The sequence below is a fragment of the Nyctibius grandis genome, chromosome 4, assembly GCF_013368605.1.
Source record: "Nyctibius grandis isolate bNycGra1 chromosome 4, bNycGra1.pri, whole genome shotgun sequence".
Classification (NCBI taxonomy): Eukaryota; Metazoa; Chordata; class Aves; order Nyctibiiformes; family Nyctibiidae; genus Nyctibius; species Nyctibius grandis.
The window spans coordinates 97,531,791-97,548,636 of NC_090661.1; the positions used below are offsets into that span (position 1 = coordinate 97,531,791).

The window sequence follows — 16,846 nt, forward strand, 5'->3', positions numbered from 1 at the left end:
ATGGACAGTTTCATTTCTCTCTCATTTCACCTTATCTCCTGCTGCATACCACCTACGCAGATGTAAGTACACCATTGCAAAATGACTTTTCCGCAAATATTGCTGCAAGTTGAGGAGGAAAGCAGATTTTTGTTACCTGGATTTTCTGTATTGTTTTGTGAGGATATGATAGCTCATCCACAGGCAAAGTAACATAATGTCAAATAATATTTTCATAATAGTTCTTTAGATATTCTTCTAGATTTTCCTAAATGTCTAAATTACCGCCCTACTGATATTTACTTTTCTCTGCATTCTGCTGTTAGTATCATCGTTTCCACAACCTGCCAAACCAGGAGAAAGGCAACAATACACTCCACATTGTCGATGGTTTTTTCAATAGCGGGGGTACGTCATACTGTAGATATGATCTCCGCTCTTTCTTTGGCAGATATCTGCCTAAGCAAGAGGGTACGTGTCCCTGCCGATGCCTCTCCATGTGCCTGCACATCTCAGGACAGGAGCCTGGTGCTGCCTGTGCCAAGTCACGGGGTTACACTTCTCCCCTGGAGCTGGCTGTGGGACGTGTGTGATACATCCTTAGGTTTGGCGGTGGGGCGGCAGGAGTTCTTGTAGCATCTCCCTTCGCTGCTGTTAGGAGCAGGGTTGGCAACACACCGGTGTGAACATTAGTGCTGTGAGCTGAGATTTCCTCCTGGAAACGTCATACAGGTTTTTGCACAGGGCTGAGTGCATGACTGCAATCACAGGGGCAGGTTCACAAGCTCAGACGCCCAACAAGTGGGAAAACAAAAATCAAGGAGTGCATCACCCCAGCATCCTGTGTGACAGACTCTTCTCTCATACAGCAGCAATGAGTGCCGTCAGTGGCAAAGTGGCCCTTAATTAGATTGAAGGATTACTGGTTTTCTTACGTGCTTTATTTGTTTCTTGGAACCAGGATCTGCCTTTCTTCTGAGAAATGTTTAGTGGGAACTATCAGTTAACACATTTATCAACTAAATGTAGAAGTCATTGGCAAAAAAACCCCTACAGTTGATGTTTCCTAATAACAATGTATATATGATCAGTTAAAAAGCAGTGTGAAAATTGTGATTATTATAAATGAAACAGAAATTATCTGAGTTATCATTATAAAGACTCTTCCTTACCACTGATAAGTTGTTTAGTGATAATTGTTATTGCTCTTATTACTTTTGGAAAATTTCAGCAAAATATCACAGCTGAAAGAGAATGGGCTGCTTAGTTCAAGATTGGTGTGCACAGTTTGTTAAGATGGCAATAATTTTCTTTTTCAAACAGGTAGCACACTCTGTTCATGGTTTTTATTTTTCAATCAAATATAGTTGTTCAAGAGTGGTTCAGATTTTTAATCGAGTATGCAGTTGCTGGCTTTCAGTAGGCACTGGCTTTGAGCGCTTGAGTTTGTACAGGATGCAACAGGATGTTCTATTCATATGAGTCCATGCTAATAATTACTTTATTCTTAGTTTTCTGGAAGATTTTTAGGATGTTTTTGCCTTTTTCTATAACTCCTGGAGGTGTGGATTTTTAAACATAAATTTCAAAATCAGTTTCATTCAACAAGTAAGTTCTGCTAAAAATATTTCTTATTTAAAGGCCACTTCTTTCAATGGATTACCAGACAAAACACACACCTGGCTTAGTGAACTGGTTTGCAACTCATGAAACAACATAATTTACCCTTGGTCTAACAAAGTCCTAGCAAAGAAAAGGCTGGGTGATGGTTTTGCCATAGGATGCCAACAACACACTTCCCATCATGGCATGATTTCAGGGCAGAGCTGATCAGATTTTGTGGCTCAGGTGCACATTGTGTTTTTCCTTGTAGTGAAATTGGTAAGAAACTATATGAATAGCCCAGCACTTGAGACAGGGCATTTTGTGAGTAGGATGCACTGGCAAGGGGAGATTGAAGGCTCTGCCTAATCCTTTCCAGTGAAGAGAGAGGGCAAAAGGCTGCTGTGTCCTCTATAACTGATTTGCTCCATTATTTTTTTCAGACTCTTACCAAGCTCTATGAATAGGGCTATGAGCGCACCTGTGCTAGCCTCACAATCCAATAGAGCCAATGAATGTCTCCCCTGCCATGTCTCTCCCTTTATTTATCAGTCTGAAATAATATGTAGTTTTAACCTTGTGCTTATCCATATTGGCCTCAAAAATCATTTAAAAATGAACAGATATTTTCATCACCATTTTTACACCAACTTGAATACAGCTTTGAGCTTCTTTGAATGAGAAAGAGAGTGGCTAGGACCATGATATGTTCATGACCAACATACATGCAAAGAATGAGACAGAGAAATAAATAGCATTTGTAACTACTTAGTTACAGGTCAGTTCCTATGTAAGCTTTCCTTCCAGGTTTTGGCAGGTGATTGAAATGACTAGTTCTGCATGTTGCATAAAGCCGCTCTGCCTACCCTGTGCCACAGCATGGATCATGGAGATATTGGTTCATCACCTTCAGGAAAATAATTCTTCTTGCCATATGTCCTCCCCAGTCTTCACTGGCAGTGAAGAAGATGGATAGCCAGACTGCCAACAAGGGCAGACTTAGCAAGGAGTGCTCACAGTGGTCCTGGGGTAGCTGTAGAACAACAAGGTTGAAATCACTGGATTTGCAGCACTGTAATGGATGATAATTAGGCTCTAATGATCCACAGCTGCTAACCTGGTCAGTGTAACCTTTATTTTACTGCTGCACAGGGCCCATCGATCAGTTGTCTTATTGTAGGGTAACCTTATTAATGGGTATAATCCACTTTCAAACAGTCCTGTGATCTGGGGTCAACACGGCACTGAAACAGAGTAACTTAGGTGTTCTCCATTAGAGGTAGCCTTTCCTCTCCCTCCTTTGACTAATGACTTTGGCGTTTTCAGAGGTCAGAAATACTTGTAGGAAGAATTTTTAGCTGCAGGTAGCCTTGGTGAAACATGCTGGACTCTGCTTCAGATTCTTTTGGAGTTTTTTGAAAGGAGTGCCCAAAAAAATGAGATGCTTGAGTGTGGCAACAAGAAAGAAGAAGAGACAAGACAGGCTGTAATATTCTTTTCTGTTGCACACATGCAGAGGAACAAAATGTAGCGATAACTGTGATGGACTATGTCAAGTCATGGCCAAGAAGTAGAAACTGCATATTCACAGGTTTCACATGGGAAGAACATGAATGGCCCAGGACCAAGGGACAGAATCACTGAATGGTTGGCTGCTACAGGTAGCGCCTCTCCTTTTTGTGATTATTTATGTTATATAGTGTAACTGTTCAGCAAAAACTCCCAGTCTATGCCCTCTAATATCTGTTGGACAGATCAGGGAATGCAGCTGCAGATTAGACATTTGTGGCAGCACAACTACCAACTAATTAGTACTGTTATTTCAGGAGGAGGCAGGGTTTGCTAAGATTATGCAGGAAAAGACAATCTGCATATCTAACTAAACGTCAGCTGAATGTGGGTAAGACTGTCCCCTGAGTAAGAGCAACCACAACTTCTAGAGGTTCAGCAGTCTCATGCAAGATTAGCACACCAGAATCGTTACATCTCCAAATTGTGGGTGAAGCTCCAGGCAATTTTAAGCTTTTCAGAGGATTATAATGACTTGTTTGATTCAGCACAAATGCATGTCCTGTGCTGACCTGTATACCTTTGCATCATCTTGTATGACGGATCACTGGCAATGCAGACTTTGGCTGAAAGGACCAGCTGTGCCCACACAGAGTCTGGTTCTGAAATGATTAATTTCTGTGTGGAGGAAAAGGTATGTGTTAGACCTCGGTATGTGCAATAAAGCATCATGGTCTGCTGGCTAGCAAGAGTAGAACTGAGTTCTTCTCCAGTTCTGCCCTCATCACCCTCTGCTATGTACCACTCCATACCTTGCTGTGACTCTGTCTAAGATAAAGGAGGAATAACATCTGCGGCTGCAAAAGTTAAGAACAATGTTTGAACAGTATTCCATTGAGCATTAAAAGTTATTTCCAAAATACTTGTTTTCTTACAGCTTTCAACCACCAGAAACTTTCCAAATGTAGGAACCCGATTAGAAGTGAAATCTGTTTTAACTTGATAGAGGTTGATCCTTCAGTTAAGGCTACAGAACTAGTATGATAGCCCTTCTCTTTGTTTAACTCATTATTGTTTATGGAAGATCTCACAGCTCACATCTCTGATCTAGTGATGGGAATGTGAATGTGGGATGCCTCTGGGATGGCCTTGACAGACACAACTCTACTTTGCAATGGAAGAAGGCATAAGGACATTGAACTTTTGCTTGAAAGATGATATCACTCACCAACTGCAGCAGTCATAACTGAAGGGGATTTTTTAACCTGTACTTTTATCAATGCTTTCTTTAAATGAAAAATGAAAAATCAAAGCAATTATGGTCAAACTTTCGGTGGCCTGTTCTATCTGAGCTCACTGGGAAGGGAAGTGCCCACTTCAGCTCTGAGGAAGGCAAGAAGTTGGTAACAGGAGGGGATATTTTTTTATTTCCTCATTTACATAGAAACATCAGTGGAGATTAGCATCCTGTTGTATAATACCTACTATACACACAGCAAGAGAATAGACAGGCTTAGAAAAATCATCCACTTTAAAAAAAGCAGACAAAAAGAGGTAGTATTATTCTCTTACAGACCATCAAGGTGCTGAGAGATTAAAATGATTATCATAAGGCTACAGAAGTCTGTGATAGTGCCAGGGGTTTAATTTGCTTTGGAGATACCAGTCAAGTACTACATGAGTAACTAGTCTCTGCTGGATATTTGTAACATCCACTTAAAAATTTTGACTAGAAGACTCTGCATGCTATGTTTTTCTCATATTTTAATGTAGTGATGATGTTTAAGGCAAAATTGTTCTTCATTAGAGAGTTCTGTGGTGTGTAGAAATGTGCATGCTAGATTTCTTTCATTCACAAAACGCAAACAAATGTTACAATGAGACATATAATGAACATTGAGCCCTGCACTTCAGAGAATTTTCCATTAACCAAGGTCCTTAATTGTATAAAAATTATATTAACAAAAAAAACAAAGCTCAGAATAATTATTTTGGTTTGCGTATGTTGCATCTGCTATTATTAAAAATGAAAAGGGCCATTATAGACTCTTCCGTTATTTGATTGACCTACTTCAGCCAATACTGCCAATATAAATGCCCAATACTGTAAATCATTGGAAGCTGAAGTCAATCAATACTCCTTTGAATAGCATCATCCATTGTTGAAGACTTTGGCCATTAAATAATGTCTTTGCAAATACATTTGAGATGCACAATCCTACAAAAAAAGAAGCCGTGAATGAAGTGTGCTGAATAGAGTATACAGACTGTCTTCACACCTACCCGGGTAGTGGTTTTGATTCTAGAGTAGGTTTTTAATGGCATGAAAAATAGTATATTGTGAATTTTTTGTTGAAATTTCAGTTTTAGCTGCTCAAAAAGTGTATTTGCTTTCCAAACAGAAAATTCTTTATTTCCCAGAAGCTTGTGAATACTTATAGCAACCAGGCATTTCTACAGGCTGTTTAGAGTCCCGATGAAGAAGCGAGCTGATGAAGAAAGCTTTGATAAGCTCCATTTTTATTCCTAAACCCATGGAAAGCAAAAATATTATTCTCAGGCTCTTTGGGACTCTTCCAATGCTCCTGGCTGAGGCAGAACTCCCAACAAAACTGACGACACATTTTTCCAGTAAAAAAGCCATTGGTTTGACTGTGTCTCATTATAGTCATTGTCTCATGAGGATGGAAACAGATGAGCATTGAAACACTACTGGGATATTTCAAAGCTCGGCATGCTCAGACGAATCTTCCCTTCGCATATTCTTGGCAGCCCCATGGAGGCCCAGAGGGGCTTTATTGGGAGCAATTATGGTGGAACAAGAACAGGGCAATCAGATTCTAGTGAAAGAAGGATTTCTTCCAGGGATTTCAGATACAAAGTCTGCTGTGCCAGATGAACAGGCATTTGTAAGATGGACAAATTGGATCATGTGGTTCACAATAAATAGTTCAAAGCCTACCAAGGAACTACAGGTTGGGTTTTTGCTGTGTGTGCACTGATGTCATCAAGTCTAACTCAAAATGTCAGTGAGACAATCCCAGAAATGTGAATGTTCATTTTGTTTTCCAGAATAGGCTACCAGATTCCACTGTTTGCTGGCTTCTGCATCATGTTTTTGTCAACAATCAGTAAGTGTCCACATTTTATTTGGTCTGGCCCAGATGCAACTTTTAAATAAATGATCTGTAATAATTACCACTAGGAATTCTTCTTGTTGATGTAGAGGAACTGACTTCCAAGGAAAATTAAAGAGTGGCTGCTCCATGTGGATAGTGGTGCTGATAAGATTTGACAAATATGCTTTTATGAACGTGCTCTAAGGAATTAATCACCTTCCACCCCACCTCGGCAGGTCTCTTCCTTAGCTGAATATTTCTCTCAGGTTCTTGTAATCTGAAGTGGTGCTCAGATAGCTTTAAACAGATAGTTAGCCATGGGAGGGCTATCAGCCATGAGAGGGCTATCTTGCAGGGTCATAACAACTAGCTGTCGTAGGGGCTTATCAGAAAGATCGTGAGGCTGCAATGGCTCATGATTAGAATATGAGTCAACAGTATCATAGCGTTGCTAAACATCACTATGGGGTGTGCAAACAGGAGCACAGCCTGCAAGTCAGCTGAGATAATTTGTCTGCTCTAATGGCATTGATAAGGCTTCAGCTGCTGTTTTATGTTTGGTTTTGGCACGGCACTTAAAAGTTGTGGCCCAGATGGAAAGAGTACAGAGGAGAACATCAACAGTCGTTAGAAGCCTGTGAGGAACGGTGAAAGAACAGTTTGCTTCAGAAGGCAGATGTAAAATGTATCAGTCTATGATAAAAAGGAAGGAAACAAACAGTTTTCCATGTCCACTGTACATAAGAGAAGGAATAACAAGCTTAAAACTGTATTACCAAGGGGACTGAAGTGCTGGAGAAGATTACCTGGTCTTAGAGTCACTGACAACTCCACATTTTAGGAACATGTTAGACAAATTTTGGTTGGGGTGGAGATAAGAGTAGTGAGCCTAATTCATGGCAGAGGGGAGTACTGTTGATCTGCTGACATCCTGCTTCCTTTATTTTTCTTGATTTTTCTCTGTCCATGTGGGTAGGGATTTTTGTAAGACCTAGTGAAAAGCCCAAGAGGCACAATGCCACAGGGCAGGTGGGAGAAGTGCACGTGGATCTTGTGTTTAGTTGGCACGTAACAGCTTCCCCAGCTATAACCTGTCTGGCAAAATTCCTTAGGTGGCCAACAGATAGAAGCTAAAAAAAAGGTTTAAAAACTCCCCGTAGATTTAGTGACACTAACCATGACACAGGCTCTACAAGCAGAGATGTGCTTGGGTTTCTGGAACACTCCTGCTTTGAGTGTTGTGGATGGGGAATTGAGCTGGACTGATGAGTGCAGCATCCAAGGGCTCTGTCCCAAAAAGCAGAGTAGACCCCAGGGTAAAGTCTCTTGGGGAGATATAGAGAGGCACCTCCTCAGGTGCAATTTCTTTGGTGCTCTGTTCTTGGGAAGATCAGAAACTTGCTACAGCCCTTGAATGGGTGGAGCTGGCCTCCATGCACCTTCAGCCAGCTGTGCTGCACAGCATCTATGGCAGAGCTGACAACACCGGGGTAAAACCTCTCTCCACTCATTTACTTACTGGGGGAAACATCGGTGCGTGCAGATGTGTGGTTAAATCCTGCTTTCCCTCAACGCCTGGAGCTTCAGACTGGGCAGCCTTAAATGAAGCAGTGAGGGGAGGCAAGGCTGGAAAGAAAGGTCTTATTACTCCTTCTGTGTGCAGCTGAATCAGAGCAGGATGTAATCAAATCCTAAGTAATTAGTTAAAACTGCTTGTGTGCTTGCATTCAGGAGGCTGAGACACCTGAGAGCAATTCAACACTGACACATCTAAATGCAATAAGAGGAAATAATGCAGTTAGTATTGAAAGTGTCACAACTCACTGTAAACACTTGACTGAATTGAATGAAGTTTTTGTGATAGTTTTAAGAAATCTAACTTTTTAACCTAGTTAGAGTTAACCTAATTTTAAAAAACTACCTCTGTTTTTTTTTCTGTAGTGTTTGCCTTCTCTGGAAGCTACACGTTACTGTTTATTGCTAGGTCCCTTCAAGGAGTGGGTTCTTCTTGTTCTTCAGTGGCAGGTAAGAGAAGAGATGATAGAGCAAAATGCAGATCACTGATTCTGTCATTTTTAGTCATTTTCTGAATTGTATTTTGTCTTCAGTTTCAATAATTAATACAAAAATATTCAATTAAATAAATTTCATGGTTTTTTTCTGTACCTTTCATATAAAGTAGCTCAAAAGCAAATGTCTTTTCAGACTTCCTTGGTATTTGGGTTGCAGGAAGGTAGAGCACTAAATGAACTGTGCTCTCCCTGGGATTTCTATATGTGCGTTTTCAACATTTTAAATTCATTTTTAGCCATTTTAAAGGTCATCAGGAACTTCTGTTGGTACTTATTATAGCAGCTCTGTCTCTTACTGAAATTCCTGTTATAAAATATTGTTTTCAAGGACTTACCATGCTGTTTGCCAGTTTGGACTCAGGTTACCTGTATCAGATTTCCAATACAAGGTTATAAGTTTTAAATGAGTCGGTGAAATGGAGTATGGGTTTTCAGCCCAAATTATTCAACCATTTCTGAGACCAAGACTGGCGAAAATATGATTTGTTAATGTTAGAACATTTCACAATCTTTCCTTGGAAAAATTTCCTGTGACAACAGCAGGAATATAAATTTGGCTTGGGAGGGGAGGTGAAGAGAGCTTTTTGTCAAGAATGTGTCTTTTGTCTCCCTTGGGAAAATTCCCTCTTCCAAGTTGGACTGCTCTATAAGCAGGGTTCGCATACACTTCATAGAAACTGAACAAGAATTTGACAGCTGGGATTCCTCCTAGGTTCCTTTTGCAGGGATTTTGCTCCAGCCCATGTCTGGGCAGCGCTGCTTGGGGCATCTGGGGAGATGCAATGCCCCAGACTGAGCATTCAAACGGGGAGCGAGGAGCATCTTGTGCTCAAGATGGGTTTGAAGCTGCTCAACAAGCACTAGTTAAGCAGAGATATTTTAGCCTGGATGAGTAGTGGGAAGTGTAGGGATGTGGCTAAAGGAGCAGGCAGGGGCTGGGATGAGGGCCCAGGGATGGGAAGGGCAAAGACAAGCAGGAGGGGTAGAGCAAGAAAATCCATCTTGTCTCCTTGTACCTGTTAAAATTACAAATCCAGCTTTCCAAAGGGAAGACGTGCCAGAATCAAAATTATTGTTCAGCTCTAACTCAGCTTCTGTGTAAGTGCACACCTTGAGATACGGCTCTTAGACGAGTACATCACTTTTTTTCACAGACAACCTACAAAATAGAGCAGAAAAGGCCGAGAGAACTTCTAGTCCACCTCCTTCCTGAAGGCAGGATCAGCTTTGTATCTGTCATTCCTCATGCGTACTTGACAGGCATGTTTTCTGAAGCCTTCAGAAATGCCCTCAGCTTTGTGCTTAAGTACCTTTACTGGCAGGAAGTTTTTTCTGATGTCTCATCTAAAGTCTCCTTACTGTCACATAAATCCATTTCTGCTTCCTGTACCTGAGAGAACACAAAAAAAACCGTTTCTTTATCTTCGTGGCTCTTCTTCATGTTGCAAGAATATTATCATATCCCATGTTCTTTTTCTCCTCTCTGGTTTTAATTGTTGCAGTTGTCCCTCACAGATATTTTTTGAAGCCTTTGTTCCCCCTCATTGCTCTTCTCTGGGTAGTCTCCAGTCACAACCCCCCCCCCCCCCTTTTCTTCCTGTGCTGCACCAAAACCAGACCCAGCACTCAGAAGCAGCTCTGACTCCTTGCCAGGGCCAACGGCACTGAGAGTCTCTTCACATACCTCACAGACAAAGGAAGTTTTCTGTAGTATTGCTGCCAGTCATTTACCCCCACCCTGCATTTGTGCATGTATCATTCCTACCTAAGTGTAAAGCTCTGTTATCTTCTTTGTATTGCCTCCTATTTTTTTTCCAGAATGTTTCTCCAAGTCTCACAAATGTATTGTGAATTCTGATATCGTTCTCTAACTTGCTCTTAAACTGTTCATGCAAACAATTTGATGTCAGCCACAATTTTCTAAGCATGTTCATCCACACAGGACCTCTGATCTTTTGGTGCATGTGATGGATGGTATTCATTTAATGATCAATCATGGAATATTTTGTGTTCTTTTTCTGGCTCACTGTATAGCTGTGGACCCTATTTACTGATTCCTACTTAAACCTTGATTTGAAAACAGAATTATTAATTTCTATGAGGTCTCTTCTGCAGCATTTACCTCTACAGTGTTCGAGTGCTTCACAGAAAACACAAATACATTGGGCTTCATGTTTCCTTTTGTGAAATGAAGGCTCATCATCAAACGCAGAAGCGAGGCACCTGAAGATAAAGGTCAAAAGAATCCTTTAATTTTGGATGCTAAACTTGAAACGCTCATTTTCAAAGGAATCAACTCTGCGTGATGCCTCATGCCCAGAGCGCAGCTACCACTGACCACAGTTACAGCTGTGAGTGGTCACCAGACCTTTGTGTCAAGTGCCCAGAGTACAAATAACAGATAGTGAATGCTTGTGAAAAGCTTTGTTTCACCTAGATGAAAAGCATCATCTAAAAGCTCTGTGAAAGAGAGAGACAAAGAATCTAGCAAATGAGGGCATCATTAAGTTACCTGAGTAATACTGTATAATAGAACATGGTCTTAGAGATCATTTACATTTGCCAAACCTCCTTTTTGCTTTAAGGTGAATTCCATGTGGAGGGGTTATATATGTATTTCTATTTTCATAGAGAGAGATACCTGCTGTCATGTCTGTATAAGGTTTAGTAGGGCTGGCAAATGATGACCATAAACTGTAGTACACAGGTGCCTAATTGTGTGTTGTGCTCTTTTTAAAAAAAATATATTTATTTTTTTTTTATTTTAGGGATGGGTATGCTCGCCAGTGTATATACAGATGATGAAGAGAGAGGCAATGCAATGGGAATGGCACTAGGAGGCCTTGCTCTGGGAGTATTAGGTCAGTGAGATGGAGGCTCTGCTGGCAAGAGAAACACCGCCACCCCAGCAATCCCCAAAGCATGTGCTTGTGATCTATGAAAGCAGCAGAAGAGCCTCATTGAGTGCAATGTTATCATGCCGTCTCCACATTGGATTCATGGTGCATGTTGAGAATAGTTTTTCCCACAGCAGCACACTTCTTATGCGGATATATATGTCAGGCAATAATCTCTGAGATGTTTGGGTTTTGTTTACATGGAAAAGTGTTTTGGGGAGTGATGAATATGGTTGTTGTCATGATCAATGAGCTTTGCGTTCAGTTTGCTGGGTTTTTTTAATTGAGCTTTTTGGTCGCTGAGTGCCAATAGCAGGATGCCCAAATGCTTGTTTGTTCAGAGTCAGAGGTGCGGCTTCCCAACTGTGTCCTTTCTTTCTCCCCGGCAGTGGGCCCACCTTTTGGGAGCGTCATGTACGAGTTTGTGGGGAAGAGTTCTCCTTTCCTGGTGCTGGCAGCACTAGCTCTGTTAGATGGAGGTCAGTAAATATAAAGAGTCAATATCACCATGCAGCACATCCCTTTCCTATTACTACCATCTAACCCCTTCTTGAAGAAACGTTACAGTATTGATTTCTTTTTGCAGCTGTTCAATTATTTGTCCTGCAGCCATCCAGAGCACAAGCAGAAGTAAGTATTAAGGTAAAACACTCTAGGCAATGGATGACACTTTGCCTTTCCTAATCCGAAGCTTTTCTTTCATAGAGTCAGAAGGGGACGCCATTACTGACACTTTTGAAGGACCCATATATCATTATTGCAGCAGGTACCAGATCCTTTTTCCTTTTTTTCTTTAAATCAACCACTGGTGTTATACCTGGCATTGAGGAATGCCTCACGCTGAGCTGATTTAACAATATTGTCATTTTCTGGTTTCATAATCTGTTGGTAATACAGGATGAATACATCAGTAGAAACATAACAGGCAGAAAGTTTGAAATGCAGGTGTCTTTCCAGCTGAGAGGACACTAGTGCCTTGTGGTTGCTTGCTAAGGCAATGAATTGCTGCACCGCACTGAGATGTGGCCACGGAGCTTTCTCTGAGGCAAGTGAATAGGGCCAAGGCTTTCGGAGGGAGGGATTGCCAGCACGTCGCAGGCAGGTGTAGGGAATAACACTGAACTTTGTTTCCGTTTGACGAGGGAGTGAGGTTGTTCTCTAGAGTGTGGATTATATTTCAGGTAAAAGTCGGGGTTGAACGGTGAATGATGTTTGGTATTACATGTATCGTTGGTCTAATGAGTCTTTCTGACTCGAGGGAAGTTTGCCTTTTTGCATTGTGTTCTGTTGAATGTTTATTCTGAAGTCTGTAACTAAGCCTGGCCTTTTTAAATGTTGATAAAATACCTGGAAACAGATAATTATTTTCACAGTTTTGTTTCTTAGTCCTAACCTGCTTGTCCAACAAAGCAATTCTTCCAGGCATTTTTTAGTTCTCTGTTTCTTGGTGATCTTAGGGAATTATCATAACCTGAACTCTGTGACTAGACACTTGGTCAAGCTGTGACTAAAGTTATACAAAAACTTTTGCTTGAGAAATTTGTGGTGCATTAAAAGACCTTTCCATAGAATAAAAGTATTTGAGGGAAAAGAGTAGCAAAGACAGTGCCTCTTATAAGAGATCAGATCTATCATTCATCTAACTCAGTACCTTGCCTCTTACAGTGGTTAAAGCAGGTGCTGTAAGGTGAGGTTATTCTAACATTATTCTCCAGATGTCTAATTTATATGCAGTCCCTGACAAAGTCTAATCTGTGACAGAACTTGGCTTACACCACAAAATATGACAAGGGGACTGATTTTAAGGGGTACTTTGCTTGACTAAGACTCAGCTGCTCCTGCCAAGCTTAGTCTTAGTCAAGGAAGAGAGAGGGTACCAAGGACCATAGATCCCACTATTTTGACCATGTCCATGTCTGCTAAGAGCAGGGATGGCCTTTGTTCCAATTTTCTAATATATTTGCATGGCATTCAATTTCTGCAGCTATTCTCTTCTCTGAAGCTGTTTCAGCTGAAGTTTTGGAGCTCTGTAAAGCAGGGCTGTGCAGTCTCAGAGCCCCAAAGTGGTGAAGAATGCTCAGGGATGGGTAGCCTGGGCAGTGTGTGTCAGAGAGACCTTGCCTTTTCTGCCCTGGCTCTTTTTGCCTCTTGCTTCCTTGCACATGTTTGCAGACACTGCTGGTGCCTCCTGTTTCCCCTTCCCATCTTCGACCCAGTGCAGCTGGACACAACAGGAGGCAGGGAAAGGAAGGATGTACAGAGAGGTAGAAACATAAAGACTCTCTCTGTTCCTATCCTTCCTGCTCTCACCAGCTGCTCTGGGTGACCTGTCCTGCTCCCACCAGGCATCAGCGCCCAGGATATGAGAAAGTCCCTCCGGTGGGTTAGCGGCAGGGTTAGGTACAGCACCCAGGGGCTCTGCCTCCAGAGACAGAGACTGCCCAGCCCTTTGACAGTACAGATGATGCTGATGTTCTCTAACCTCAGCCTCTTCTCTTCCTACTTTATTTCCCTTGCAGACCAAATTTGGCTTTGTCAGAACTGAACGCCAAATACCAACTATAAATTCAGCCTTTTATCTGGCCTACGAGTGCACATCAGTCCACATGCAGCTCTCTTGATGCACCAGGAACACGCTGCTTAAATGTTAATTGCTTCAGTTCTGAAGCTGTTGCTTTTTTACAGTGAAAAGGGTCTGAAAGTTTCATTTCCTCTCCCTTACCCCAAGGAGTTCAGTTCAATGCCTAACAATCCTTTTTTCATAGAAAGGTTTATTAGGCGTTGGAATGGGCTACCCAGGGAGGTGGTGGAGTCACCATCCCTGGAGGTGTTTAAGAAAAGACTGGATGTGGCACTTAATGCCATCGTCTAGTTGACACAGTGGTGTTGGGTCAAAGGTTGGACTCGATGATCCCAGAGGTCTCTTCCAACCTAGTTGATTCTGTGATTTTGAGTTCGGTATTTTCCTTGCTTTATTTTCTAAGATGGGAACTTCTGATCCTGATGTTAACAGGGAAGGGTGGGTAAGTGGTTGGTTGAGGGGGCAGAGTTAGCTCCATGCTCTGACACCTTGGGGCAATCAGTCAAGGCACCATGGCACATTTCTCCATATCTAAGCCAAGCTAATATGGCTTCTGCTTCACAAGGATGCTGTGAATGTAGATGTCCCACACTGTGTATGATGTTCAGACACAATGATTAGAGAGGAGAAGGTTAAAAGTCCCATTGGGTTTGCACTGCTCAGGGAGATTAGTGGTTTTGAATGGCTTTTAAGGCAGTTAACTACCTCATTAAACAGCTGACTGCATCTCTAGTGGGCTGACTTGTTAACCACAAATAAAAGCCAGGGATATTTGAGGCATGCTGCAAATGGGCTAACAGTTTCAGAGGTTCTTGCACTCTTGATTTAGGTACACTAATTTCATGGTATAAATTCAGATTCAATCTCCTGAGCATGTGTCATACACTTGAGTTGTAATTGTTCCAAAGTACAAGCACTTCATGAACAATTTGGCTTATCTATAGCACAATATTACTCTAACACAAGGTGTCTTGAACTGAAGCATGGAGTTCCTCTCTCTTCTTTCTGAAAGTGTAACTTTTTCCCTCGATAAACCCATGTTGCCTGTGAGTTAATAACGTTGACTGTCACAACAGACAGGAGGCCAGTGCTCTCATTCGCTCACTGTATATCACAGTCCCTATGGCTGGCCCTACTGCCTGGTCGCCTTTGGTGCCAGCAAGAGCTACTGCAGGATGCGCTGTGGCCATTCCTGTTGAACATGCACTCATCAGTCCAGGTGGAGAGGTCACAAAGATGTGAGTATCGGAGGGACAGGACCAGATGAAACTGTTCACATGAAAATCTCTGCAGGAGAAAAGAAATGGGAGCAAATGTAGACTCTGCCTCCTATGTGGGTTGTGTCAGAGGTGGTGCTGCCAAGTCGGTGCCGTCAGTACTCACTGACCCAGGCAGAAGAAATGTTACTGACATGTTTTGTCACTGCTGGTAGGAGCTCAGTGAATGAAGTCAATGGCATTCTCACAGCCAGGCCTCACTGACAGGGATTAAAGAAAGGTTAGGTGCTACTGGCTGACAGAGTTGCATGGACAGACAAGTTAGTTTAAATTATCAGATGTAAAAAACAGAGTTGAGACAGATATCATGAGCACGCGGGTTCTTGAGAAGGTGTGCGACAGCTTTTCACTGGGTACCTGCTTTTTCACAGAAAAATACCAGTGATGTCTATGGCACTCTGCCAAAAGCTGAGTGGGATCTCAGCTGTGCAGATGGGATCCAGCTGGAAAGCTGCAATTTCACACCTTCCGGCCAATGCAAGATGTTTAATCTAATTTAAAGAAGAAACAATGTAGGATTTATGCTCTTGAGACATGGCCCTTTAAAGAGAGGTCAGCTCCATGCAAGACAGAGGGGGGAAAAAAATTATCTTCTTCTGGGGAAGCTTTGCTAAAGCAGCATGGTCTTTATTGGACTTTGTCCTGAGTTTGCAGAGTACCAGGTCAGGCTCTCACTTTTCTCTTGGGGTACATCCTAAAGATCTGAAGTACCTTTGTCACCATATACCTGAGTACTTTGGTAAGCTCTGGTGATGCTTCCTGACCTAACAAGAAGCAGATGCCACACACACCTGTTTCTTTTCTTCGTGAAGTTTTTTAAGAGTAGAGTAAGACCTTTGCTATTTAAGCCCTCTCTGTTAGAACAGCCCTGCTTCCTCTGGCTGCACTTTATGTGGCCTGAAATGTTTTTCCAGCATCAAGGAAGCTGCTTGAGCATGGCTGATTTTGGCTCGGAAGAGGGCAGCCCCGAGGTGTTTAACTGGAGCTCCTTGCAGACGCTGCACTAGTGGGAGCTTGCACCAGAGTGGAAAGGTTAGCTTTAGATCTAACCTTTCGTCTTTAGGGTAAAGCAGTGCTGGGCTGTTGCTCCTTGCCCCTGGAAGGGAATGAGCCAGCTAGACTGCAAGTTCATCTTAGGAATCATGGATACACAGTATAATACATTCTGACAGGTTTGAGCAAAGAATGACATCAGTGCTCATTTTGTTCTGAACTGTATGATGAGGAACTTGTTTCAGGAGAAATAATGTTTCTCTGACCTCAGAAAAACTTTTAAAAAATAAAGTAAAATTTGGATGGTAAATGACTGTAAGACTCTAGAATATTTTCCTAAATTTCAGAGATCGTAAATATTGGGAAGAAAAATGGGAACACAAGTTTGAGGTTGTCACTTCCAACAGTGAATTCCAAACTCCCTTGAAAGCCATTTTGTAAGGGATTAGCAGAGGGGATGTGTCTGTTGCCCTGCATTAGGCTTTGACTGCCTAAGGGTCTTTTGACTAAGTGGGAAAGGCATCTTGAATCCAAAGAAATACCATGGGGTTTCATAATCCCTGCACTAAAGCTGAAGTGCACTACCGAGGATAGATTAACCTGACACAAACCCACTGGAGTCTGGATCTGCAGGCAGTGGTGTAGGGCAGAGCTGAACTGGCGGGCAAGACTGAAACAGCACTCCCACCAAGTGTTATCCTTTGCATCTGGGTGACTAAAGGTCCAGAAATTCACAAGAGATTTGGAAGCATTTGAAATTCATAGGGCTGGGCAAGCTCAGCCAAGCCCATGTTTTGCTGTGTGGACTCACTGGCTT

The 16,846-nt window shown here is 42.1% G+C and overlaps 1 protein-coding gene across 1 annotated transcript in view; it reads left to right on the plus strand.

Annotated features, from left to right (window-relative positions):
• SLC18A2 (solute carrier family 18 member A2) overlaps nucleotides 1-16,846 on the plus strand; it is a 29,622-nt gene that overhangs the window by 3,547 nt on the left and 9,229 nt on the right. Inside the window, exons 3-8 of the mRNA XM_068398783.1 lie at nucleotides 6,163-6,221; nucleotides 8,151-8,234; nucleotides 11,050-11,142; nucleotides 11,568-11,657; nucleotides 11,765-11,808; nucleotides 11,884-11,944. Of these exons, the coding sequence (XP_068254884.1) occupies nucleotides 6,163-6,221; nucleotides 8,151-8,234; nucleotides 11,050-11,142; nucleotides 11,568-11,657; nucleotides 11,765-11,808; nucleotides 11,884-11,944 (431 nt within the window). The remainder of the gene's footprint in view (nucleotides 1-6,162; nucleotides 6,222-8,150; nucleotides 8,235-11,049; nucleotides 11,143-11,567; nucleotides 11,658-11,764; nucleotides 11,809-11,883; nucleotides 11,945-16,846) is intronic.